This window comes from Myiozetetes cayanensis, unplaced genomic scaffold (genome assembly GCF_022539395.1).
Source record: "Myiozetetes cayanensis isolate MyiCay16 unplaced genomic scaffold, myiCay2020 scf32, whole genome shotgun sequence".
Taxonomy (NCBI): domain Eukaryota; kingdom Metazoa; phylum Chordata; class Aves; order Passeriformes; family Tyrannidae; genus Myiozetetes; species Myiozetetes cayanensis.
In genome coordinates this window covers 3,765,270-3,790,534 of record NW_026087544.1, presented here as the reverse complement: position 1 = coordinate 3,790,534, position 25,265 = coordinate 3,765,270, and the positions used below count along the sequence as shown (strand labels likewise).

Genomic DNA, 25,265 nt, shown 5'->3' with positions numbered 1-25,265 from the left:
GACCCGAGGATTGCCTTCTCCTTCCCTCTCACCTATTTCCTTAAGCCCAGACCTAAAGGAACTTGGGGCTTGATTTGGCACGAGGTGAAGCTGTCAACCCAAAAATGAGGGGGGCAACTTTTTCAAGATCCCAGGAACAGAGGGGGCTGCTCCCAGAGGGGGTTGCATCCAGCCCCTGCCCCCCACACCATTCCCATCAGCTCCCTCACTCCAGGCTCCCACCCAGGCACGTGTGTGGGGCAGCTGCTCATGGCACCAGCCATCACCCCTGAGACTGGAGACTCATCCAAAGGGGCCACAAAACTCCTGCAGGAGAGGAGGGAGGAGAACCTGGCAGGCAGGAGGGAAGGTGCTTTAATGAAGAATCATTAAACCACTGAAGGATTAAAGAGAGGAAGGGATAGGATGCTCCACAAAAACTCAGTCATTAGTGAAGCCCGAGGGTAGATGCAATTGTTTTTTGGGTTTTTTTCCTCTCTTTGATGACCCAGTTTTTTAATCTCATCAGCACCAGGCTTGTGTTAATTTTTAAATATGCTTGGGTAACTGAGAACATTAACTATTCATGATCTTATCTGCAATAGCTGTTGGCTCTGACACTGTGCCAGGGAGAGCTGAACTTACCAGGGAAGGCAATAGCAGGTTTTTCCTGAGCATCTTGTTGAAATGATCCCAGGATGGGGTGGGGTTCCACAGCACTCCTGGATAAATCAAGGCTTGTGGGGCAGGCTTGGATCATGGGGGACATTCCCTTGCACTTGTGGTGGCTTGAAGAGACAGAGCACACAAAAAGCTGGGATGTGGGGAATGCTGCAGACAATTTGTGAATGCTTCCATTCCAGGGAACCCCCAACATGGTTTATAAGTGTGAGGGGAGGGAGCCTCCTGGGCTGGTGTGAGGTGGTGAGCTGGCTCTGGGCAACCTGTGCCAGGGCCTCCCCACCCTCCCAGCCAGGAATTTCTTCCCAATATCCAATCTAAACCTGCCCTCTTTCAGCTTTGAGGCAGTTCCAGCTTGTCCTGGCACTACCTGCCCTTGTGCAAAGCCCCTCTCCAGAACAAACACAGAAGTCACAGCCAGGGCAGGTGACAAGGCACACACAGCTCTTGGGAGCCCTTGCCCTGGGTGCCACCATCAGCAAGAACAGGGGATGAGCAGCTGCAGGAGCTCGGGTTAACCTGGGAAAGGTACAGGATGCTGGGAGCTGAGAACAGGATTAACAGTGAAGAACAAAGAACAGAGCACAGGAGAGCAAAGGTGATTAATTATCAGAACATCAACCAGCAGAAGAATGCAGTGATAGAGAGAGAGGGAGTTAATCAAAGGAACAAAAAACTCACAGTGGCTCTGAGGAAGGATGGAAGCCGGAGGCACCTCCTGCAGCAGGTACCTGCAAGATGCTCTCACCAACTCTTGCTGACAGATTGTTGCTGGAAAGAAAATCTCCTTGGTGCTTCAGAGGATCCAAGTGGCAGGAAGGCAGCACTGGAAGAGCAGCAGGACAATGTTGGGAGCATATTGATCCACAAGGCTTCTGGCCCAGAGCCCACAGCACTGTGGGAGAACCCCCCTACATTTTCCAAAAAGGGATACAGGTGCTTCCTGCAGGAAAACTGAAAGGAGAATCACAGAGTCAGTAAATTGTTGAGGTGGAAAAACCCTCTGGAAGTCACCTGGTCCTGCCCTCACAGACAGATTCCCAGGACCACGTTGAGACAGCAAAATTTACTCTATTTCCCCCCTCCCCTCCACCCATGAAAATGAAATATCATAGATCAAAATTTAATTACTCTATCTGCAAACTAACAGAGTCACACTGGAGGCTCAGTGTATACAGTATTTTATTGAATGGACGTATATTACAATAGACAAACATATATTACACATGCTATACAAAATATACATTCTTATGTGAAAAAAATATAAATAGACACTAGGAAATAGCAACAAGGGAACAGGAGCAGCTTTGCTCTTGCTGCCTCTGAACCCCCAGTTCCTGTATTGGTAGTGCTTTGGCATTGATTGAAGAAACTGCCTGTTTTTACTGAACAAAGAAAGGCCACTCTGTCCCCCCTGCACCCCTGGAGCAAAGGGAGAGAAGAGACACATGATTTGAACCCAAGTCTACCAAGGAAGTTTTCCACAGTGCAGCAAAGTGTCACCCTACTTACAATCACCAGCTATTTACAACCAGCTTATGGACTTTAAATGCTCGTGGAAGGCTGTAAATGTCCTGATTTACAGTGGTAGCTTTTCCAGGCCCCTCTCTCACAGAAATCAGAGCAGCTTTAGCTCCTCAGGGCTCCAAGAGCCAGCACTGGCCTGGTGCAGACAGCAGCGATTTTAAGGCCTTAGTCCTGGCCAAGCAGGTCTCACCTCCCTAACGGGAATTCCCTCGCTCCAGGCAGTTCTGCCCCAGGTATTCCCAAGGTTTAGACATCCCCAGCTGCACTGGGACAGATCTGAGTGAGCTCAGCTCCTCGGAGGAGAGAGAGGGATGAAAGAAAAAGGAGCAAAGCGTCTCCCAAACGGTGACGGGAGACAGAGCAGCAGCTGGGATGCTGTTTTCCCACTCTTGGGAATCACACATTCCAGCAGCACCCTGAGTGGCTGCCTGCAGAGAGCAGCCCAGAAGGATGAGGCTTTGCTGCTGCTGTGGTTTCATGACATGACCTTTCTCAGCTGGATTTAAACTGACAGCACTGGGTTCCCGCAGCAGGGATCACTTTGGATTGAGAATAAGCACCGTGTCTTAAATGCTGTCTGGGAAGGAAAAGCCTGGAGGAAATAAAAACAGAAAGGAATGAACTTAAGATTCCTTTTTTTTTTTTCTTCATGTTATTAAAACATTTCAGCTGTCAGAACCCAAAAATTAACACACCTGTGTGTTTCTACTTTACCCAAAGGTCAAGGACAATTGGATGCTCTTCCCACTAGAGCTGCTATCAAAGCAGCCCCGCTGGCTTTGAGAGCATGGGAAGAGCCCTTGATAATATTTGCTCATTTGCACAGATCTGACTATTATTCATGTCCAAAGAGCCGTGGGAAAAGAATCATTATTCCCAGTGTTCCCTCACTCATTTACTCAAATACTCCACAGTCTGCAAAGCCTGAGCTGTGATTCTGCTCGACTGCACCTCACACTTCAGTCACACACCCTCCGGTCTGGGAATGGATCGATGGGAAGTCCCACATACCTGTCCATGGGCTGGGCCAAAAGGGGGGTTTTTGTCTTTACAAAGATATCCACACAGCTGGTTTTATTTGGGTACAAATCCTACAGCTCCAGAAAAAGGCACCAGTGACCAGGAAGGCCATCTCACTCTTCAGGTGTGAGCACAGAGCACACGCTGAGCACGAAGCACCTGCTGAAAACCCATCCCTGAGGAGCCTTTAACCCCTTCTACACAACAGGACACTTTCCCAGAAGAAAGAACTTGCCTTTGGCTGTGCAGAGGAAACAGAAAACCCACAGTATAGTTCACTAAGTATTTACCAAGTGCTCTCCCAATTTACCTGATCCTTTCCATCATCACATTCTTTTGAAAAGTTCACTTAACTGTCAGCTAAGAAAAATACATGGAGACCTCTCGACATACACGATATGAAGTGGTTTTTTTAAAGGTAAAAGCTTAGATAAAACTTGGACTTCTGCTAACATCACGAAATGCATCAGCTTGCAGCCAGGCTTAATGCACACAGAGTTGTAGGCAACAATGAAATTCATCAATATCACAGTTTCACCACATATCCATGAGTAAATTCACTCCTTTCCAAAACAAAGACAGCTCTATCCCCTCACAAACAAGCTTTCATTCCCCCCCCCCAAAAACCTCCCATATGGCTTGATACGCAGCTGTCAAGACTAACAGTATGATACATACTTTGGCATAATAAAAAATATATTTACATTACAGCCAACACATTTATATGCTTAGTGTATACAAAATATTTATAAATGCAAATTTATTTACAATTAAGAGTCCATTATTCCTAGGAGAAAACAAGGCCCAAGCTCAGACTGGTAACAGGCACCTGCCAACAGTCTAAGGAAGGAAAAGCGGGCCAAGAGTTTTATGCTTACGGTTCCTGGGGAATTCCATGAGGAGGCCCTGATGGTTTGTTTCCAAGCAGACAAAGCGCTGTGAAATAGCTACACACATTCTTGAGAGCTTTCCAAGGCATGCACCAACACAAAGGCTGCTTCCAGCACCACACAGTCCACGCTTTAACGCTATTTTTGTAGACAGCACCGATCACCCACGTGTTCTCTGGTGCACGTTCCCATTTCCCGACAGAGAAATCCAAGGGAAAAAGGGCATGTGACACCTCCTCCGAGAGAAGCCTCTTTAGCAACTTGCAGACACACACACAGAGCACGAGAATCTTTGGCCTTGGGGTTGGTCCTGAGGTAGAAAATACAGTCAGTTGATGTGGATTGGCTCGCAGGGCTTCCTTTGAGTGCCTTACGTGGCTTCGCTGCGGTCGTGACTGTTGCGTGTCCTGCTAAAATCCGAGCTGTGCTCGCGGGGCCCGTGGCAGGAGGGCCTGGGCGAGGCCTGGGCCCGGTCCCGGTCGCCGTCGGCGGCTCCGTCGCTCCGGAGGGGCCGTGGGGGGTGCAGGAAACGGGGGTGAGGGGGAGCCAGGTCTTTGCCGACCCCCCATAGAGGGACCTGGAAGGGCTCTGAGGAAGGAAAACGGGAAGGTGAACAGGAGCGAGTTCATTCAGTCACAGAGTGTCCTGAGCTGGATGGGACCCACAAGGATCGTCCAGTCCAACTCCTGGCCCTGCGTGGGACACCCCAAAATCCCACCTTGTCCCTGTTTCCAAACGCTCCCGGAGCTCTGGCAGCGTTGGGGCCGTGCCCACTGCCCTGGGGAGCCTGTTCAGTGCCCAACCACCCTCTGGGGGAAGAACCTTTTCCTGATATCCAACCTAAGCCTCCCCTGACACAGCTCCAGCCATTCCCTGGGGTCCCGTCCCTGGTCACAGAGAGCAGAGATCAACCACACTCAGATCTGAGGCAGATTTGAGCTGTGTGACTCAGCAGTAACAGTTGTTCTGAGGTTATTTTCTCTGGTTTTGAGAGGATATTTTACTGGATGCTCTCCCTTTCCAGCAATCTGTTCCAGTAACCAGAAACACACACAGTTTCAGTGTGAATTTTTAAGAAGGCGATCTGGAAGAAAGTCAACTGAAAAACAACCAATTTAGGGAGTTCTTTGAACCTCAGGCCAGCTCAAGCAGAAGGGCTATCTGAATTTCTCAAGTGAAGCTCCAGCTTTTGGTTAATAGATGTCCCTGAAGTACATTCAAAGGCTCACATTCCACAAACTTTAAGAGCTGAACTGCACAGAAATTCTGTATTTTTAACATCACCCTCTTCAATCTTGGGTTTGTGGATGCAAACTGAGAGCTAGTCTGGAGATCAGGTGGTTAATAAACACAAGTTGCTCCACAGACTACAGGCACTTGAAGGATTAGCTGTGTGTCAGCAGGGAAGGGCAGCACAAGGAAAGCCAAAGGAATACAAAGCAACAAAAGGAAAAGGGGACACTCACCACTGATCTGCTGGGAGGAGATTTTCTTTTCACCGATTTTGTCGTGGCTGGTAAGGAAGACAGGCACGTCTCTGTCTGCCAGGAGATTATCCAGAGCACTGGTTTCGTGCTGGGTGCGTGCTGTGTACGCCTCCTTGGGCATCTGCACCATGAGGTTTGGGAGTGTTTGATCCAGGGGATCCTCCTCGGAGATGAAGGCATAGGGACAGTACTCTCGGGGCCGGGAGTAGATGTTTGCGTTGTCGTAGCAGTCTGAGCAGATCACCAGTGGTGCTGCCCCACCTGAGGAACACGATGGAGAAAAACCAAAACACTCTCAAAAAAGGGTGAAGGTGCCTGATTTCCATAGGCTTTATGTCCTGGTGTGATCATGGATTACAGTTTGAAGGGCCTTTATACAGTTCAGGGTACTTGGCTTGAGGGGTCACGGGAGAAATCCCCACGCTCCACTAACCCAAATTGTCCACAGCATTGCCCTTCTGAGGGTGACCAGGGGAAACCATGGACATGCTCCCCTATTTCACAAGTAAAAGGGTTCCCTGCAAGTCCAGCCAGACTGGGAACCAGGCTGAAACAGCCCTGGGATCAAACAGGGATACCTGTTACCTGTTCACACCTGCTCCTGGACCTGACTCGTCCCTCCATGCCCACACACCTCAGACCTGATGACAAACTGGTCACTGAGATGAGGGGCTTCTCAACTCCTTCCTGACACAGACTAATAGCAGTGGAACTAGACTAGAGGGAATGGATCACGGGCAGGTGTGAAAAACACCAAGGGATCACTTTCAAGCCAGTCCACATAGAGACTGATGGCTCCTCAGCATCTGGATGGTAAAAAATAGCATCTCTGTAAACTCAGTGACAAAAGTATCCTGAAAAGGGTCCAAACAAGGCAGGGAATAGTGCAGACCCCATATATATATTAGTGCAGCCAACTGGATGTCTGGAGAGGCAGGAATTTTACACCAAGAGGTACAGCAAGTCATCATCCCAGCAAACTCTACTTCCACCTCTATAGCCTGGGCTCTTGAGATGCCAAAGGGAAGAAGCAGCAGCAAAATCTACGCTGGCATTTAACCTGTGAGGACAAGACTATGCCCTGGCACCTGCTGAGGCCCAGGTAACACACCTGAGGGCTCTGCTTACCATCTGTGCCTTTGTGCACGTAGCTGCCAGCTGGAGGCATCAGCTGCTGGTGGCTCCCTGCCTCCGAGTTGCTGTAGCCTTCCTGAGGCTCTGACAGCGTTCCTTGGGAGGACAGGTAGCTGGGAATGTCGGCAGGAAGGTTCATCTCCTCTGCAAGGCACAATTAACAGCCGTGACATCAACAGCGTGAAGATTTCAAGGTATTACCAGCACTATTCCCCACATTAACAAGAACACCCAGAATTTCAATTCACATGTAGATATCTTGTCTCCTATCTAGTTCTCTTTTTTTCCTACACCAGTGATTAAAAATCCACACAGCCGGTTCCAAACTTACAGGGAATGGAAATTTACACACATTATTCCAGGTCCTGAAAATCTTTTTAAGTTCAGTCAAATATTTACTTGCAAACTTTACCGCTTTCCCTCAATGTAGGACAAATCTAGCGGATAAGGAATAGAATTAGCACACTTTTGGTATTTAAAAGAACCTCTAAAATGAAGGAATTTGAGCAAATCCCTGAAGGGATTTGAGAAGGAAATCTTCGGTTCTTTAATCTTATCCATCTGTAACGAATCCAGACATTTCGAGCGTTCTGGATTAAAAACGGGGCCAAAGGCCGTTGCTCTTTGCACTTCACCTGTGTTAGTGATGCTGTAATCCTCGTTCCTCCTCCTCATGTGGTAGATGACGATGACCCACACCAGGGACGTCCCCACCACGCAGCACACGACGACGATGATCACGATGCCCACGGTGGTCCAGCCGTCCTCCTCGTGGGCGACGCCGCTCTGGGAGGAGTCGCAGTTGGGGGAAGCCAGGACGTTGAGGTAAATGTGGCCCCGCTCGGTGCCCAGGGTGTTGGACATGATGCAGGTGTACTTCCCAGCGTCCTCCAGCCCGGCATCCACGATGATGAGGAGCTGGTTTGCCGCGGCGAAGAAATGCCGCTCCGTGACGGTGAGGGGCCCGTCGTCCTTGGTCCAGTTGAGGCGAGGGGCAGGGCTGCCCCCAGCTATGCACTGCAGCACAGCAGTCTCCCCTCGGCTCACCGTCCTGTCCTCCAGGGGCCTCACGAAGGAAGGAGTTTCTGGGATAGCAGAGGGGAGAAAAATTAAATTGCGAGATAACGGTTTGGGTTGGAAGGGACATTAAAGGTCAACCAGTTCCACCCCCTGCCATGGGCAGGGACACCTTCCACTAGCCCAGGTTGCTCCAAGCCTTGTCCAACCTGGCCTTGGACACTTCCAGGGATGGGGCAGCCACAGCTTCTCTGGGCAACCTGTGCCAGGGCCTCCCCACCCTCACAGGGAACAATTTCTTCTCAATATCCCACCTAACCCAGCCCTCTGACATCGCCCTGCAGATACTGATGAAGTTCATTCTCAGCCATCTTTTCTTGAGGGTGAACAGGCCCAGCTCCCTCAGCCTTGCACAGAATCATTTGAGCTGTAAAAGACCTCTCAGATGAGATTCCAGCTGTTCACCATTTCCTTCTTAAAGAATGCTCCAGTCCATCATCTTTGTTGCTCTGTGCTAGACCCACTCCATGAGATCCATATCTCTGTTGTCCAGAGGAGCCCAGAACTGGACACAGCACTCCCTGCTCCTCTCCTCATCCCTAGTGAGGTGCACCTGATCACCTCCCTGACATGCTGGGAATGCTCTTCCAATGCACCCAGGATCCCACTGTCCTTCTTGGCCACAAGTTCACGTTACCTGCAGCTAAATTTGCTCTAAGGCAACACAAATTACCTGCCTAATCTCCACAGCTGGACTGAGATACACCCCTCAGACCCCTGCAAAGATCACACTAACTCCAGCTCCACTGGGCAGCTCTGTAGCTCAGCTTCACTGTTCAAAAAAAACCACAAAAAAATCCCACCAAGTGCTGCTCTTTGCATTTTAACCTCATTTTCTGGGATTTCATTACCCCTGCAGACGTGCAGGGATCCAAGTGCTGGCATGGATCGGCACGGGACTCACCCAGCACGGTGAGGGTGGCGTTGGCTGACAGTCCCCCCGCGATGTTCTGGGCCATGCAGCTGTAGATCCCCATGTCCTCCATCTTCACGTTGGCAATGAAGAACACGTCGTCCTCGGGCATGACGTGCATCCTCCTCTCCCTGGCGGCTGGGAAGTCGGTGCCCCCGTCCTTCTGCCAGGAGATCTGCGGGGTGGGGTGGCCCTCGGCAGCACATTCCAGCCGGGCCATGGCCCCGGTGCGGATAGTGAGGTCCATGGGGGTTTTCAGGAAGGAAGGGAGCTCTGCATCAAAGACAGAGAGGCAGAGTTTCAGCTAAAAAGCAGAGAGAGGGGCAGATTCTTCTGAAGAACTGTACAGATTTTCAGTGGTCACTTCTAAGAGCCTGTCCTCCAAATTTAAATACAGCATCTGCAGTGTTCATAGGATGGAATGGTTTGGGTTGGAAGGGACATTAAAGGTCAACCAGTTCCACCCCCTGCCATGGGCAGGGACACCTTCCACTAGCCCAGGTTGCTCCAAGCCTTGTCCAACCTGGCCTTGGACACTTCCAGGGATGGGGCAGCCACAGCTTCTCTGGGCAACCTGTGCCAGGGCCTCCCCACACTCACAGGGAATTTCTTCCTAATATCCAATATAAGCATACTCTCTTTCTGTTTAAAGCCATTTATTTAATTTCAGGTGATGTGAAGAACAAGATTTCTCATGGGGAACAGACAGGGAAAAGGTTTAGCCTCCTTCCTAAAACCTTTGTTACACCTTTTGTTCCCTGGTAACAGGGAAGGTGAGCATCCATCTCATCATCCCTGCTCTCAGGTACCACAGGTATCAGTGGCTGACTGATGTGAACATTGCCTTCTCACCTCCCTTCCCTCAAGGCAAAATACACAGAATCATGAGTGCTAAAAATAAAGAGACTTCACTTTCCACTTTTCAGAGTGTTTCCAGTCCCACCATTTATTTTCAGTTGAGTCTTTCCCAGTTTTACAAATACGTGGGAAAGGTGCTGAGTTCTGAGGAGACAGCAGAGGGAGCTTTCAGTTTAAAGAATTCCACCTCCAATTAACTAGGTGAACAACTAATTGTCTTCTAATAAAGCATGGGAGGCAGCTGCCACCTTCCAAAAGCAAACAGAGGCTTTTCACGCCACAAAAAACCCACCCAAAACACCTGTCTCCTGCTTTTATTTCTAAATCCCAGCTAGACAGGCTTGCAAGAGCATTTTGGGCCAGCTCTAGTGAAAAACAGACTTGCAGCTATTCAAATAAAGCTTCAGGTTCAAGGTGTTTTTCCCCTTTGCTACCACTCTCACTCACCATTGACAGTCAGCTTGGCTTTGTTGGAGTAGTTGGAGCCAAAGTGGTTGGTGACGATGCACTGGTACTTGCCCTCATCCGTGAAGTTGACGTTGAAGAGGTGCAGGACAGTGGTGTATTCCAGCACCTCGGCGCTCTGCTGCTGGTACCTGGCAAAGTTCTCCACCTCCGCGTCGTAGAGGACCTCGCTGTCCTTGCGCCAGGCCGTGGCCATGGGGGAGTCGCTGCTGCTCACGGCGCTGCACGTCAGCGTCACGTTCATGCCCCGCAGGGCCACCGTGGTCTCGGGGTGAACCCGGATCTGCGGCTTCGGGAAGTTGTCTGGAAAGAAAAACACCAAGAGATCAGCTCTGCTCTCCCCCCTGACTGGAATTAATACTGCAGGAAAGCTCACTCGGCGTAAGCAGAAAGGAAACGCTGGGAACAGATGTCCCGCTGGAGGTGGTGCAGACTCAGCTGTTTTCAGCTGGAGATGAGGGTTAGAACCACAGGTAGGCAGAAGAATCAGCACTGGAAACAGTCAGTGTGGTGCTGAGCAGCCCTGCCTTTCGTCCAGCTAGCTGGAACTTGCTATATTTAGCTCACACCCAAAAGCCCTGCTCAGCTGAAGAGCCAGGTTATTTTATGGAGGACTGAGACTTACTTTCAGAGAGTTTAAATATCCTGAAGAGCCTGTAAGTTCTGCAAGTATAAAGCATAACAAGCTGGCGGTTCACTATCTCATCCCACTCAATGAGAGTGACTCCAATACCCATTATTTCAGCAGAGACTCTCTCACAGGCACACACAGAGTTCTGTCAGGCCCCACAGTGGTGGTGATGGAGTGGAGAAGTGGGTGCCTGTACCTATACATGATGATTATTGTTGCCTCTACCACCAAAGCAATAAAAGAATTGCATACACACAAGTAACCCTTATCAGCAAAGAGAAGCAGAATGAAACCCCAAACTGATGTACACAGGCCCACACGTGCCATCACAGCAGTAATTTCAGCTGCACAGACTTATGCCACCCTGCTTTTCTATCAAGAGTCATTAAAACCACAAACCACAGATGAAGTCATCAGGGTCCACACTGAGAAGGCTTTGTCCTGCCAACCACTCAGGGTGGGCACAGGTGACATTCACAGCCTGCTGCAGATGGCTCTCAGTGAGCCACTGGGGCAGCCACTTCAACTGGCAATCGCAGAGGAGGCTGCTTGTGTTCAAAACTCTGCAGAAACAAGGCAGAACAACAGGGTGAATAAAGTGCATTTCACATTCCTACCTGTGATTTCAGGCAGCAAAACAACTTAAAGCATACACATTCAGAACTGTCAGGATTTACAGTATTATTTTGTACCTGTGGGTATTATAAAATCTTAGCTATTTATGACAGAAACGACTCCTCTGCGTCAGCATTAAAACCTTAAATTTCTTTTTAATTCCGGAGAATATAACCTCGGAGCTTCAACTTCTTTAAAAAACAAACCCCAAAAACACTAAGCCTATCTTTACAATTATCTCATCCCTCTTAAAAGCAATTAGAAGGAACAACACTGCAGAGCAGCTCCATGTCTCAAACTAAGCACACTTGCCATTACGAAACGAGCAGAAGCCTCAATTCTCATTTTCGTGCCAGCTGATAAATATTTAAGAGTGATTTGTTTCATCCAGGTATCAACTGCAGATCATTTTCTCTGCTCCACAGAAAAACTGCCAGCAGGAAACAATGATGGCTCAACTTTTTCCCCACCCCTGCTTCCAAAGTTTCCTAAATATTATGTGTGAGTTATGACTGACTGGAGACCTGCTAGAAGATGAATGCAGTAGTGGGAGAGGAGAGGCACCAGACAAGGCAGGATTCCACCCTGCTCTCTGCCTGCACATACCAACGATTCCTCACTTTTAAAATACATCAGAGAAGGCAAAGAAATCTTTAACACCTAAAATGTGTCTCCTCACACGGGCAGATCTTGCAGATTAAATCCATCTGGCCGAGATTAACTAATGGAATAACAGTTTTAGACCAGATGACACGATATTCAGGGACTTCATCTCACAGAAAGGACTGTGTTACAGTAAGATCGGTCTCAGGTGTGAAGGTCTCTTCACATCATAATACTTCAAATGTCTGAAGACCACAAGAGGCTCCAGCACCTTAAATATCTACTGAGCACCTAAAAAGTCTTGCCTAGCTGTGAATTTTAAAGCCTTTCCCTAGCCCACCAAAAATAGGAAGTCAAAATGTAAGGTTTGCTAACCACCCCCCACCCCTGAAAAATTTCTGATGAATTATTTCTTTTGTTCACTGCCTACATGCAAGTGAGTGAATGGTTCAGCACTGCCAGAAAACAAAATTATCTCCTCCTAGTTGCAACTAAGGTGCAGATGTTATCAAACCTCAAACCTACATGTATTTGAGTTCATAATTTACCAGCATTGCTGCAGATATTTCATGATGGAAGCAGACACACTCGAAACTTCAGACAGCCCTATAATGGCTGAAGGATTCTTTCCAAGGCAGGGCTTGTAAAGAATCTCTAAATAATTGTCATGAACTTACAGCTCCTTCAGCTGAGCCTGGGCAAAGGCATTTTCTTGGATGGACATTACTGCATTGTTGCTTAGATCTCTGCAAGTTAAGCAAAGGGCACAATAATGGGTCAGTGTGATTTCGTGTGGTACCTTCAGGTAAATTCTTAGAAAATCTGACAGAGAATGTAAGACTGAAGTTGACAAATAATTACAAGTTCTACAGTGTAAAGTACTTACAGATGCTCAAGTCCTTCCAGACCTGAGAAGGCTTTTTTGGTAATCGACTTTATCTGGTTTCCTTGCAAGATTCTGAAAGACAAAGCCCAGGATCCCAGTCTGAATGCCAGTATGAGTTGACAAACAGGACCCAAAAGAAGTTCTCCATGATGCTTAACTACATTTTTTTCTATTTCTAGCTGAGCTAAAAGATTAAATGTTATTTTTTTTTTTAGTTTAAAGGTTCAACTGATTTTCCCACAAACAGGGTTCCTTTACTATTTTTACCTTAGAGACTTGGGTTAGAGATGTGTCAGAAGATAATTTAAGTCAGGAGAATGAAACAGTGATAAATAGAACCATCACATGAGCTGCTGGACTGCACCCTCACACCAGGCTATTTGTGGATGGAGCTTCCTACAAAGCACGTGGCACTGGATGAAAAGTGCATAGTCCAAGTACTGAAAAGTTGTTAATTCAATGGTGTTTCACATTTCCTCAAAAATACTTTGTGTTTTGGAGTGGTGGTTTTTTTTTTTTTTTTTTTGAAAAGCAGTAACTTTCAGCCAAAGTAAAGAAGCACAAAAATTGATAATCATCACATAGAGGGAGGGAGCTATTCAGTAATAAATCAAGTACTTATGCTTAATTTCTTCAAATTAGTGCTGCAATCCAATGTTCCTGAACGTGGAACCCAAGCTTATATCAGGAGGCTGTGGCACACAAGTGGAAACACAGAACAGCTGCCACTAAAAAGGTTTTCTGCCTTGTCACTGATTTACAATTTGCTTAATATTTTGCCCTCCCTCTCCCCTGCATGCCTGGGAAGTGCTGTCATTCCCATGCTTTGTAATACATACAGTCTATCCAGCCTGCTGAGTCCCACAAATGCTTCATTTGCATCTTCTATGGCCCAGGAGATCTCGTTGTTCCGCAAGTCCCTGCAGGGGAAGAGCTGTCTTAGACAAGAAGCCTTGGAAAAGCCTGGAATTAAGCTTTTTTCCTTAGAGGGAAGCCTTGGAGCATCATCATCATCATGACCAGGCTTAGTGGTGAGCTGGGGAAGACATTAGTGCTGTATGGGCCTGGCACAGCATCCCCTGGAAGGTCTCAAATCTTCCACAAAACTAAGCCTGTCAGGAGATGAATATCCCATTTCAGAGGTGCAAGGCAAAACTGCTCCTGATCAGTGCTGCAGCCAGAACCACAAACAAATCCTGCAGTACAACTTCTTGATGTGGTATTTAAGGAAAGCCCCAGCCTGACCAGCACTTGCCGTGTGATGGAGTATTTGCCAGGAGCTGGGAGAGGCTCCTGAAGCAAGTTGGTTCATGTAAGGGAATTAAGCAATACACCAGCAGAATTAATCTTCCCCAGTAACAGGCTTATAACAGCATTAGCATATTAAGAGATTACACACAGGTTACAGTGTAGGGCTGCCAGGCACACAGTGGTGGATTTTCAGAATGAAGTTGATATTCTGTTCACAAATCTCGTTATCAGCTAATGGGATTTCTGATTGACCTCTGCACAGCACTTCAGCCCCTTATGGAGAAGAGAGGTCTAAACAGCAAAAGCAATAGAGCAATCTGGTTTGGAGAGGATTAAATGCTTTTTTTAGAGAGAAGAAGAAATACATTCAGTTGTGTTTTCAGCCTGAATGGCATGGACTCAGCCAAGAGCATGTTTTGATACCACCATGCACAGAAGTCCCTGCAGGCAGGAGTGTTTAAAGGAAATCACACTAATAAAGAATAGTCTGTACTGTGTTTCACCAGATATTCTATGCAACAGCTTGTGGAGCTTCCAAATGAGTCAACTAACACAAAACCCAGCTACATACACAGACAACTGTGTATGTCACTCACAAAAACACCTTTTCCCCTGTGCTAATGGGGGAAAAATGAAGTATCTACTTTCTCTTGAGTGAGACTGTAAACTGTATAAAACTCCATCCTGTGTAAAACCCCCATCCTTGGATTAACCTCCAGAACACCATCAGTGGTAACATGTTATTTTCTTATTATTCTTTGAAATATGGAAGTCTTGGTCCTAACACCAGGCAGCAGCCATTTCCACAATTAATACATAAGCATGTTAAATTTTAAGACAAAAATAAAAGGAATTCCATGTTTCATGCATCACATGGTCTGAACAAATATGGCCTTGGAACTTGCTCACATTACATATTTTCCTCTTTAAAAATGATTCAAGCTAAAGGACTTGACATGGATGTGATCTAATGAGCGTGACTAGATGAATAATACACCACATTTATTTCCACGTTGCTAATTCTTGTGATTTAAAACCTGTTTCCAGAATCATCTCAAGGTCTGCTTCAGAATGTTAGCTGGTGAGTGCTGGAGAATACAAATGCCAAGCTGCTCACAGTACTATGGAGTAAATAACAGGATAAGATGGAAAAAACTTCACTGCTATTTTTAGACACAGCTTTAATCCTACCTTGCAGTTAATATCAGTTTTACTGTTTATTCTCCCACACAGAGAGGCAGGAGCCGAACACAGAGAAATATTTACACCAGCCTTAGCACTGGAACAACCAGCACACAACCAACAATGGCACTAATCCCGCAGCCACACCGTGTCTCTTGTTGTTTGAAGTATTTTTACACTCCACTACTCAGACCACTTAGCAAAACGAGCGGGCAACCCACAAGAAAAGCCCCTCATTGTGTGAGCAGAGGGGTTGGCTCCTCATGCCTGGCTGGGCACGAATGCTTGGAGCCTTGTTAATCACCACTGCCCTCCGTGCTGCACATTCCAGCCCCAAAGGAAAGGGCCAGGCCCTGGGCTGTTGACGCCCCTGAGAGCCCAGGAAAACCTACTAATTAATCTGCTCTTGTTCTTCTTCATGCTGCTCTAAACCTAAGAAATTAGGTTTAATTATTTCATTAAAAGGTTGCATTAAGGTTAACAGAATATGACTGCTTACATAAATCTCTCCGGTGAGTTTGCTTATTTAAGCATTTATTTAATGAAGTGACAGAGGGGTTACAAACTTTCACTCCTTTCTCAAGTACCATTGTTTAGGATAATTACAACTGTTCAGATCTCCTTGGGGCAGGATTGGGTCTTTTCAGAAATGCCCAACAGCTGCAGCTGCTGTGAAAGGTCCTGGCAAGTGCAGAGAGCCGAGCCTGTGACAGCAAGAGGAACCCTACACCTCCTGTCAATCCCTGACTGCAGCACACAGGCAGGGTGGCCTGAACCACACCTCCTGCTACACAAAAGGCTTCAACCACTTGGTTTCTGAGCTTCCAACCCTAACGCAGAAAACCCTCTGGAATAAAGAGCTCCAGGCTGTTTGCTCCACAGGTGGCATTTAGCCAAGTTATCCACACTTCTCAGAACCACTGGGGCACATCTGGGCACCCAGGGTCACCCAGTGTTTCTCACCACCGCTAAAACCGAGGGGTTGGTTTGTTTTGGCTGGGCTGGGATTCTGTTATCTCGGCAAACCCAAAGATTATCAGCCCCGCCACACCCGCAGGCAGGACAGATCTCAGTGCAACACCCATTTGTCTGCGTTAAAAGGGAAATTTCAATTGGCTGTTTTTCTGTACTTACAAGGTCTGAAGATTTGTCAGACCCCTAAAGACACCATCAGCAATGTGGCTAATGCGATTGTCACCCAGGTTTAGCTTCTCCAACAAGCCAAGTCCCACGAAGGCAGATTCCTTGAGGCGAGTGAGCTGGTTGTACGACAAGTCCCTGGAAACACGGAGCACACAGTTTAAAGGCAAGTAGGGTAGGGATTAATTATGAAGATACTATCTGACTTGATTAACTATTGTGTTTTGATTAATTCCTCTAACAGAGCACTCATAAGTAAAATACACAGCACCACCACGGGCCTGACAAGGAAATGGAGTGCTTCCTTTGGTAACTTGTTCTTGCCAATCTGTTATTGCAACATTCCAAAACCCCCAGTGAAAAGCAGCCCAGGACTTACAGCTCAGCAAGCCTTTGGCAGAATTCCCACGCATCTGGGCTGATCCTGGTGATGGCATTCTGGCTAACATAGAGTTGTTGCAATGTCCTCAGCCCATACAGCCAGCCCTTGTTTACTTCTGTTAAGTTATTATGTTCCAGTTCCCTAAGGAATTAGAAGGAAAAACATTTTGTCAAGTAGATAATCAATGAAACATCTATTTATAAACTTTCACCTTGCGGGTCTCAAAATGATTTACTAACATGAAGCATTAGATAGAAAACACAAAATGCACAATTATATCCAGATTCCATTGAAATCAAAAGATTGAATTAGAGTATATGAAGGACTGAGTAACCCAACACCAGCTGCAGGGATCCAGTGACAGAAACAAAACTGCAATCTCTGTTTTCAAAGATAATTTCTTTTTGCTAACACTGCATGGCACACCCTGGTGTTTGCTCTGTCAAAGTCACAGAGCAAGGAACAGCCCCATGTTATGGGGACTGCAAATGAAAACCAGCAAAAAAGCAGCTACAGAGTCAAACATGCTGGATCACCAGTGGGAACAACCTGGAAAGAACACCAATATCATGGAATCACAGAATGGTTTGGGTTGGAAAGGACCTTAAAGGTAATCCAGTTCCACCTCCCTGCCATGGGCAGGGACACCTTCCACTAGCCCAGGCTGCTCCAAGCCCTATCCAACCTGGCCTTGGACATTTCAGGGATGGGGAAACGTATCTTTCCACCTCTGAAGTAAAAGTATGGTATAAAAACAATGCAAAAATACTCTTTTCCTACGATTTCATCAATATCCCAGCACAGCCTTGATGTAAGGGAAGCCATTCAGGACACACCCTCCAGAGTCAGACCCTTAAAGAAATTCCACAACTAGGCATACTCACAGTTCCTCTATATTACCCAGGCCAAAGAATGCTCCATCCATCAGCCTGCTAATCCCATTGCGCTGCATTTTCAAGGATTTTAAGGATTCCAATCCTTGGAATGTAAGGCTTTCCACTGTTCTAATCCGGTTCCTTTTCAGTTCCCTTTTATAAAGATGACATTCAAATATTAACACACCTTTCAACAAGGCACCACTCTGTGAAATGATAACATGCTGAGATGAGCAACACAGCTGTAAATGCTGCTTTTATGCTTTCAGGACCGTTACTCACAGAAACTGCACGTGAGGCAACTTGAAGATCTTTGGTGGAATCACACTAATCCTATTTCTGTTCAGCTTTACCACCATCAGCGAGCTAGATAAGTTATCAAGGCAACCTGCTTCTAGAGTAGTTATCCTGTTGTTACTCAGATTCCTAGGAAAGGAAGAGGGAAAGAGGCCTTTCAGAACACAAAGAGTTTTATGAACACAGTGGCACGAGCGAAATCACATCAGAAATCTGAATTCTGGGATACCAAATCCTTTCTTCCACAGGAATCAGTGCAAGGAGCTGGATTTACTGCATGTCCATGCTTCAGTTAAGACATGGCTGAGACAAGTGTCCACAGTGATCTACTCAAACAGGGCAGAAATCACCCCCTGTCCCTGCTGGCTGCACTTTGACAACACCAGTAGGTTTTTTCCCACGTTATTTGGGAAAATGCCATATGGATTGGCATGAAAAATATTTTATTTCATGCACATTTATAGCTCCATGAAGCACTGCTACCAGTCCAAAGATAACTTCAGAGCAGGGAGGTGTCCAGAGAGCAGAGCCAGGACTCCCAGGCAGAGCAGACCACTTGTACTTACAGGTACTTCAGCTGCATCCGCGGAAAAGAGGAGGCTTTAATTTCCGAGATGAGATTAGAACTGAGATCTAGATTTTCCAGCGAAAGGTAGACCTGCAGTTGCTCAGCATTTATTTCTGGGATGGTGTTGTGCACCCTGGAAGAGATCAGCAATAAACACGATTATCCAAAACATCCTCCTGGTTGCCCAGCTGACGGCACAGTTACAGGGTTCTGGGCATCGACATCAGTGAGCCTCCTGAGCGGGACACGCAGCACATGCTTCCAAAAGTGTTCATTCCCAAAGCAACGCTGCAAATCCCAGAGCTATTTACCACCTTGACATATGAACAGATTCAAATTCTGAGGCCTGTAGCTGGGCTGTTCCTTGTGGGAACTGTCATTCCCAGGCTGAACCCCTCCCTTTCAAAGCTGCCTGCCTTGGTTGACTGCGTTTTATTGGTAATTTAGGGTGACTTGATTGTCTGACTGATTTGTATTTCTTTAAAGAGTGCTTGCATATTCCCTAAAGGCCTTCAGAGGAGCGGCATTTCGAGACAAAAGAAGATGTTTTCCTACAATTTGACGGCAGAACTACAACACCACCGCTCTCCCCGATTGTTAAACAAGAAAAAGGCAGATGAGCTGTTACTTACAGTGAGAGAAGAGTTATATTGGAAGTTGTTTCTCCAAAATATGGGATTTCACTCAGCTCATTGTAATTCATTTTCCTTAAAAAGGGACAAAAAAAAAATAAATTACTAGCACTTCAAAGAGAAGAAAAAGCCTTCTGTACACAGCAGAAATAATTCATATCACAGTGCATTTAACAAGTTTATTACATTAATAATACTTAGTAGTTGACAAAAAAGATCCCCAAAAGCTTAAATAATAATAATTTGAACAATTTAAGAGTAAAACATGCTAGTTTTTCGCATTTTCATGGATACTATTACTTCTCTTTCATTTAAAATCTGCTACAGACAAAACAGTGTCTCATTTCTCTTTAAAATATTGGTCTTTTAATATTTTATGAAAAGGTTTTCTGCTCACAAAGAAGCAATTTTATCCATAAAATGTGCTCCCAACGCAGAGCATCCATTTTTAATTACCTTGCACTGAATATTTCTACAAGTCAGACCAGGTATCTCTACATGCAATGAAATGTTCTAACTAGAATTAGGTAGGATATCTCTAGAGTTTACCCTCATAAAAGCCAACTTACACTTCTTGCAGCGTGTGAACAGACAAATCAATGCTCCAGTTGGATGATAATAAATGATTATGACTTAAATCCCTAGAGAACAGAGAGAAAAGCTGTTTAGCTCCTGCAATAAAATAAATTTTAAAAAACCAAAGAAACAAACCATGTATTCTTTGTACAACTTAACACTGGAGATTTATCCCAGCTAGTTCTAAGCTTATCAGGCAGACAGCAGCTATGCTGACACAGGAGACAAAAATCACCCTTTGCAACCAAAACTACCATTAAAATGAATTTTAAAATGTAACTGAGAATATTTAAAACTATTTCCATTGGCAACCAGGCTTGGGCAGCCACAGCTCCCACACACTGCTCTGCTCCTGCAATAGCTTCGAGCCCGTGCTTGGCTCCAAATACACCCAGGGCCAAACCTGATCCCACGAGGATCACCCACTCCCAACTCCTGGCCCTGCACAGGATGATCCCAAATCCTCCCATGTGCCTCAGAGCCTTGTCCAACCCTCCCTTGAGCTCTACTTTTGATCTGTAAGACCAAAACTTATTAGGAGAGAGCAAGGACTTGACACTTGACAGACTATTTGTTGTTAACTCCCCCTCAGGTTCAGCGCAAAGATTCCGTTCCAGCCATGAATTATTAAAATCCTGGGTGCCACGGCAAGTCAGGCAGTTGTTAATGTGTTCTTTTAATTACATCCAGATGCAAATTATACAGATAGAGCAGCGAGCAGGTTTGCAAACGATTATTCATGCCTATAATTAATTAAATAAATAAATAAATAAAAGAACCAAGAGAACCTGGAGAAGAGAACAACTGCAGCCCCTGCATGCTGCTCTGCAGGCTGGCCCGTGGTAGGTGGGGTAATTAAGCCAATCCTAAATGCCAGACACACAAAAACAACGGGGTGAGAGCTGCTCAGGGATGCTGAGTGCTCAGGACACCCCTCTGGAATGTCTGGGATCCACGGCCATGCTTGGTGGAGGGAGCGCTGATCCCAAATCCCAGCAGCAGAGACTTTCCTGGAGGAGGCTGCAAACATGCAGGCACCCAGCCAGTGCTGAGCAGCCTGATCTTGGAGCAGTGGGGTTAACCAGAGTGGGCAGCACCAAGCCACGCTGTTCCCAAAGGATCTGAGAGCAGACCGTGGAGAAAGGACGAGACAATGGACATGGAAGATGACAACACAGCCCTGGAGGTGAGCAGATGCTCCACTGATGAGGAGAACCATGCCATGGGTGCTGAGCCAGACCAACCTGTGTGTCAGGCACGGCCAGCAGGCACTGACAAAGATCTGGGGAGTCAGAGAAAACTGAAACTGCATTTTTTCTAAGGCTTCCAGGGAGAACATCAGAGAATATTTCAGTTGGAGGTGACCTACAACAATCCTCTAGTGCAGCTGCCTGACCACTTCAGGGCTGGCCAGAAGTTAAAGTAAGTTATTCAGGACACTGCCCAAACGCCTCCAAAACACTGACAGACATGAGAACCTGCTAACAGAAGCCTAGTGTCTGATTATCAAGTTAGAAATTAAGATTTTAATTTAAAAAATGCCCAGAAAATATTTTTCTATCATTAGTCAAATCTGGACTACAACAAAGTTTTGACTGCAGTAAGCCCACTTTCAAGAAGTTGGGTATAGCTCATATTTAAACCAGTTCTGACATTATTTATATCTAATTTCTGTTACTGATGCTTTTCTTTTTCAAATAGACCAACTGATCACTAAATACAGAGTGATATTCACCAGCTGATTTTATGTGTTTAGAGATCATTCAATCACACAGCTAAGATTCCTGCTATCCTGCAGAACCAGATGCAATTCCCTCGCTCTGGAAATGCCAAAATGGTAGAACCCATCATTTCAGCAGCCCTTGCACTGGAACTGGGAGGCCCAGGCTGTGCAGGAGCCAGAGCAAACACACCAAATTTGTATTTTAGAGATTCATCTGGTATTGTGTATAACATATCTAAACATCCATTTCAAACCGAAGTGGTTTTCATCTCCTAAGTAAATAAATCAGAACACACACCCCAAACTGATTATGGGTGATGGAGAACGGCCTTAACTCAGCCCAGCTGAGCTGTGGCCCTGGGCTGGTACAGGTGTCAGTGCAGGGAGTCATTTAAGCTCACCCAAAAAACCCTACTGTGAATGGAACTTGCTGAACTAATTAAGTGATACCTAATCTACTTTTATTCATCAGCTCTCTGGTTACCAGGATATATAAACACACTTGGACTGGAGGCAGCGACCACCAGCATCGTGCTCCCCTCTCCCCCTCCACACACCCACCCTTCAAACAGGGCTGGAATTCCTTGTTCTAAAGAATCTGATGTGTTAAAATGCAGACACACAAAAAATATTTCCCAACTCCTAGACTTCCCTACCCTTTTCATCACCTGCCAAGTAATCCACAAAACATACATCTTCACGGGAAAAATGAAGTTACAGATGCCTGCATACTTCCATCATGAAAATAAGTTCCAAAAGTGCTCTCCTGGCCTTATTAAAAACAAAAACCTAAGAGAAAAACCAACCCCCACACACAATGGAAGCATCACCTGCAAGTAGTTTGAAAGAGTCAGGAAAAAGAATTTTTACTCCTCAAAGCTAAGAGAACTGAGAGAAAAGCAGATCAGGGACTTCATCATGTGAGAAAAATTAGGCTTTGATTAATTTTAAACAGCTGGAAAGCATTTTAGCTGGTTTAGATTGAGAACTGCCAGAGCAGTCCTAGTGAAGAAAAAACGTCACCCACACTTCATGTGCCAAAATCCTGAAAGCCACAACAGACAGACACAGAATACATGGAGAGCAGCCCTGAGGAGAAGGACTTGGGGGTGCTGGTGGATGAGAAGCTCAAGAGGACTCAGAAATGTGTGCTGGGCTGATCCCACAGCGCGGGCAGCAGGGGAGGGGGGAATTCTGCCCCTCTGGCCCACTCGGGTGAGACCCCCCTGCAGAGCAGCCTCCAGCTCTGGGATGATCCTGCTGATGAACAGCACAAGGATGTGGAGCTGTTGGAGTCCTGAGAGACCACGGAGATGCTCCAAGGGCTGGAGCCCCTCTGCTCTGGAGCCAGGCTGGGAGAGCTGGGGGGTTCACCTGGATAAGAGAAGGCTCCAGGGAGACCTGAGAGCCCCTTGCAGGGCCTAAAGGGGCTCCAGGAGAGCTGGAGAGGAACCTGGGACAAGAGATGGAGGGACAGGACAAGGAGGAATGGCTTCCCATTGCCAGAGGGCAGAGTTAGATGGGATATTGGGGAGAAATTGTTCCCTGTGAAGGTGGGGAGGCCCTGGCACAGGTTGCCCAGAGAAGCTGTGGCTGCCCCATCCCTGCAAGTGTCCAAGGCCAGGTTGGACAGGGCTTGGAGCAACCTGGGCTGGTGGAAGGTGTCCCTGCCCGTGCCAGGGGGTGGAACAAGATGATCCTTAACGTTCCTTCCATGCCAAACCAGTCCCATGCCCTTATTGTTTGCAGCACGTCAGATTGCACAACACAGCCCGGTGCCAGCCCCGCTCCTTCCCACTGCACAAGTTGTGCCAAGCAGCTTCAAACACACCCTCCATCAGCTTGGAGAAAGATACAAGTATTTGTTGAAGCTTGAAAACTTGCTCTTCAAACAGCACGGATATCATTTTGCTTATTAGCCTCCTGATGAACTGCCAACTCCCTTCTGCAAGAGCTGACACCCCTCCCTGACAAGTTACAATATCCTTGTGCCTCTCTGAACACCAAAGGTTGCACACACAAGTTGTATTTCTATGCTGAAACATACATTTTTTTCTTAAACATTTCCACCTTCTGATTGTGCAGGGAAAGGTGAGAACCACAAAAAGAGCAAGAAGGTGACAAACCTCCTTGGACATGTCTGGTTTTTGACACAGATCAGACTCTTGAGTCCTGCTAGTGGAATTCCTGGAGTTAACTGAACAGTGGTTTGTGTGTTTATAGTACCTGCCCAACAGGTTTAATTTTCTCTTGGTCTGGAATAATGCCATTCCTATCAACTGGGAAACATGATCACTCCAGGAGGGACAGAGAACTCTGTGCACAGGAGCAGGTTTTGATATCCCTCATATTCCAGCACCTCTTCCACCTGAGCATGTTGTAGCCAAAGGTGACAAAAGCAACGGTGACTGTGACAGCAACAGTCAAGGAAGGACAAAGGCTTGACCTGTGTCAACACTATTTAGCAAACTGTCTAATTAAACACTTGGGAGCAAAGACTATGGGTGGCTCTTAATTGCTTTGTGGGATTTCTTTGGAAGAACAATGACAAGCGTCAAGGGGAGTCCACAAAGGTTTAACGGAGGGGAGGAGAGGGAGTCCCTGAGCAGCAGGGAGTGCTGAGGCCGGGGTGAAAGGAACACTTCCAAGCACAATCCTAAGGGGTTGTGTCCCACCAGCCTGACCTGAGACGTTAAACCCTGACCTGACTGGCATCACCTACAGCCTTACCAACCACAACCCGCTTCTGCTCCACGCTCCTCTCGCACAGAGCAGGGCAAGGGCAGAGAGAAACTGCTCCCTGCGACCCCGGCACACGGAGCCTTGGGGGCCAGACCCTCTTCCTCTCCACCGCTCCGCTCCAGCCTTTCACTCTTAAGGAATCACAGAAAGTTGGAAGGGACCCACCAGGATCCTCGACCCAGAGCCGGGGCTGCCCTGCCCGCGGCGCTCCGGGCTCCAAACCCGTTCTGAACACCCCGCGGGCAGAACCACGGAACCAACTGGCTGGGAAAAAACCTCCTGGATCTCCGAGTCCACCCTGTGCCTGATCCCCGCCTTGTCCCCCAGCCCAGAGCACCGAGCGACACGTCCAGGGATGGGGACTCCAAACCTCCCTGGGCAGCCCCTTCCAAGGCCTGAGCACCCTTTCCAGGGAGAAATTCCTCCTGATGTCCCACCAGACCCTCCCCTAGCACAGATTAGGGCTATGCCCTCATCTCCTGTTCCCTGGAGCAGAGCCCGACCCTCCCCACCGCGGCTCTCCCCTCCTGTCAGAGCGAGAAGGCCCCCGAGCTCCCGCCCCGCCCCCGCCGGGCACCGGGCCCGCCCCGCCGCCCCCGCCAGGCCCGTGCACACCCCCGGGCCCCTCGGCGCTCACTCACAGCCCCGTGGTGCCGGCGGGCAGCGGCGGGATCCAGCGCGGGCCCGGCGCGCCGGGCAGGCGGTGGCGGCTGCAGTCCAGCAGGCCGCGGCGGCACGAGCAGGGCGCGGCGCAGGGCTCGGCGGGGGCGGCCCGCGCACACAGCGCTGCGGCCGCCAGCACCCCCAGCAGCAGCGGCGGCAGCAGCGGCGGCGGCAGCACGGGCAGGGCCGGCGGCAGCGCCCCGCGGGCGGCCCGCACGGCCGGCCCCGCTCCCCGCATCGCCCGGCCCGGCCCCGCCGCCCGCCCGCCGACACCGCAGCGCGCAGGCGGCCAGGGGCGGGGCTCTGCATGGCCACGCCCACACGGGGGCGGTACATCGGTGGGGGCGGGGCTGCGGTACAAGCCACGCCCCGTTCGCTGAGCAGCCCCGGGTGGGCGGTGAGGGGGCGTGGCCACGAGGAGAGGGGCGGGGTCAGAAGGTGAGGAGCAATCGCAAGCCCCGCCCGTTC

The 25,265-nt window shown here is 47.9% G+C and overlaps 1 protein-coding gene across 1 annotated transcript; it reads right to left on the bottom strand.

Moving 5' to 3' along the window:
- Positions 1 to 1,825: 1,825 nt before the first annotated feature.
- LRIG2 (leucine rich repeats and immunoglobulin like domains 2) lies at positions 1,826 to 24,911 on the bottom strand. Its single transcript, XM_050327072.1, has 18 exons — positions 24,776 to 24,911; positions 19,663 to 19,734; positions 19,094 to 19,168; positions 18,460 to 18,594; positions 17,879 to 18,022; positions 17,606 to 17,749; positions 16,719 to 16,862; positions 16,334 to 16,477; positions 13,606 to 13,686; positions 12,767 to 12,838; positions 12,558 to 12,626; positions 11,062 to 11,225; positions 10,014 to 10,334; positions 8,700 to 8,981; positions 7,354 to 7,803; positions 6,713 to 6,862; positions 5,564 to 5,845; positions 1,826 to 4,685 (listed from the first exon to the last, which is right to left on the bottom strand). The coding sequence occupies exons 3-18, from the start codon at positions 19,162 to 19,164 to the stop codon at positions 4,468 to 4,470; spliced, it is 2,871 nt and encodes a 956-aa protein (XP_050183029.1). The 5' UTR covers positions 19,165 to 19,168; positions 19,663 to 19,734; positions 24,776 to 24,911; the 3' UTR covers positions 1,826 to 4,467.
- Positions 24,912 to 25,265: the final 354 nt, after the last annotated feature.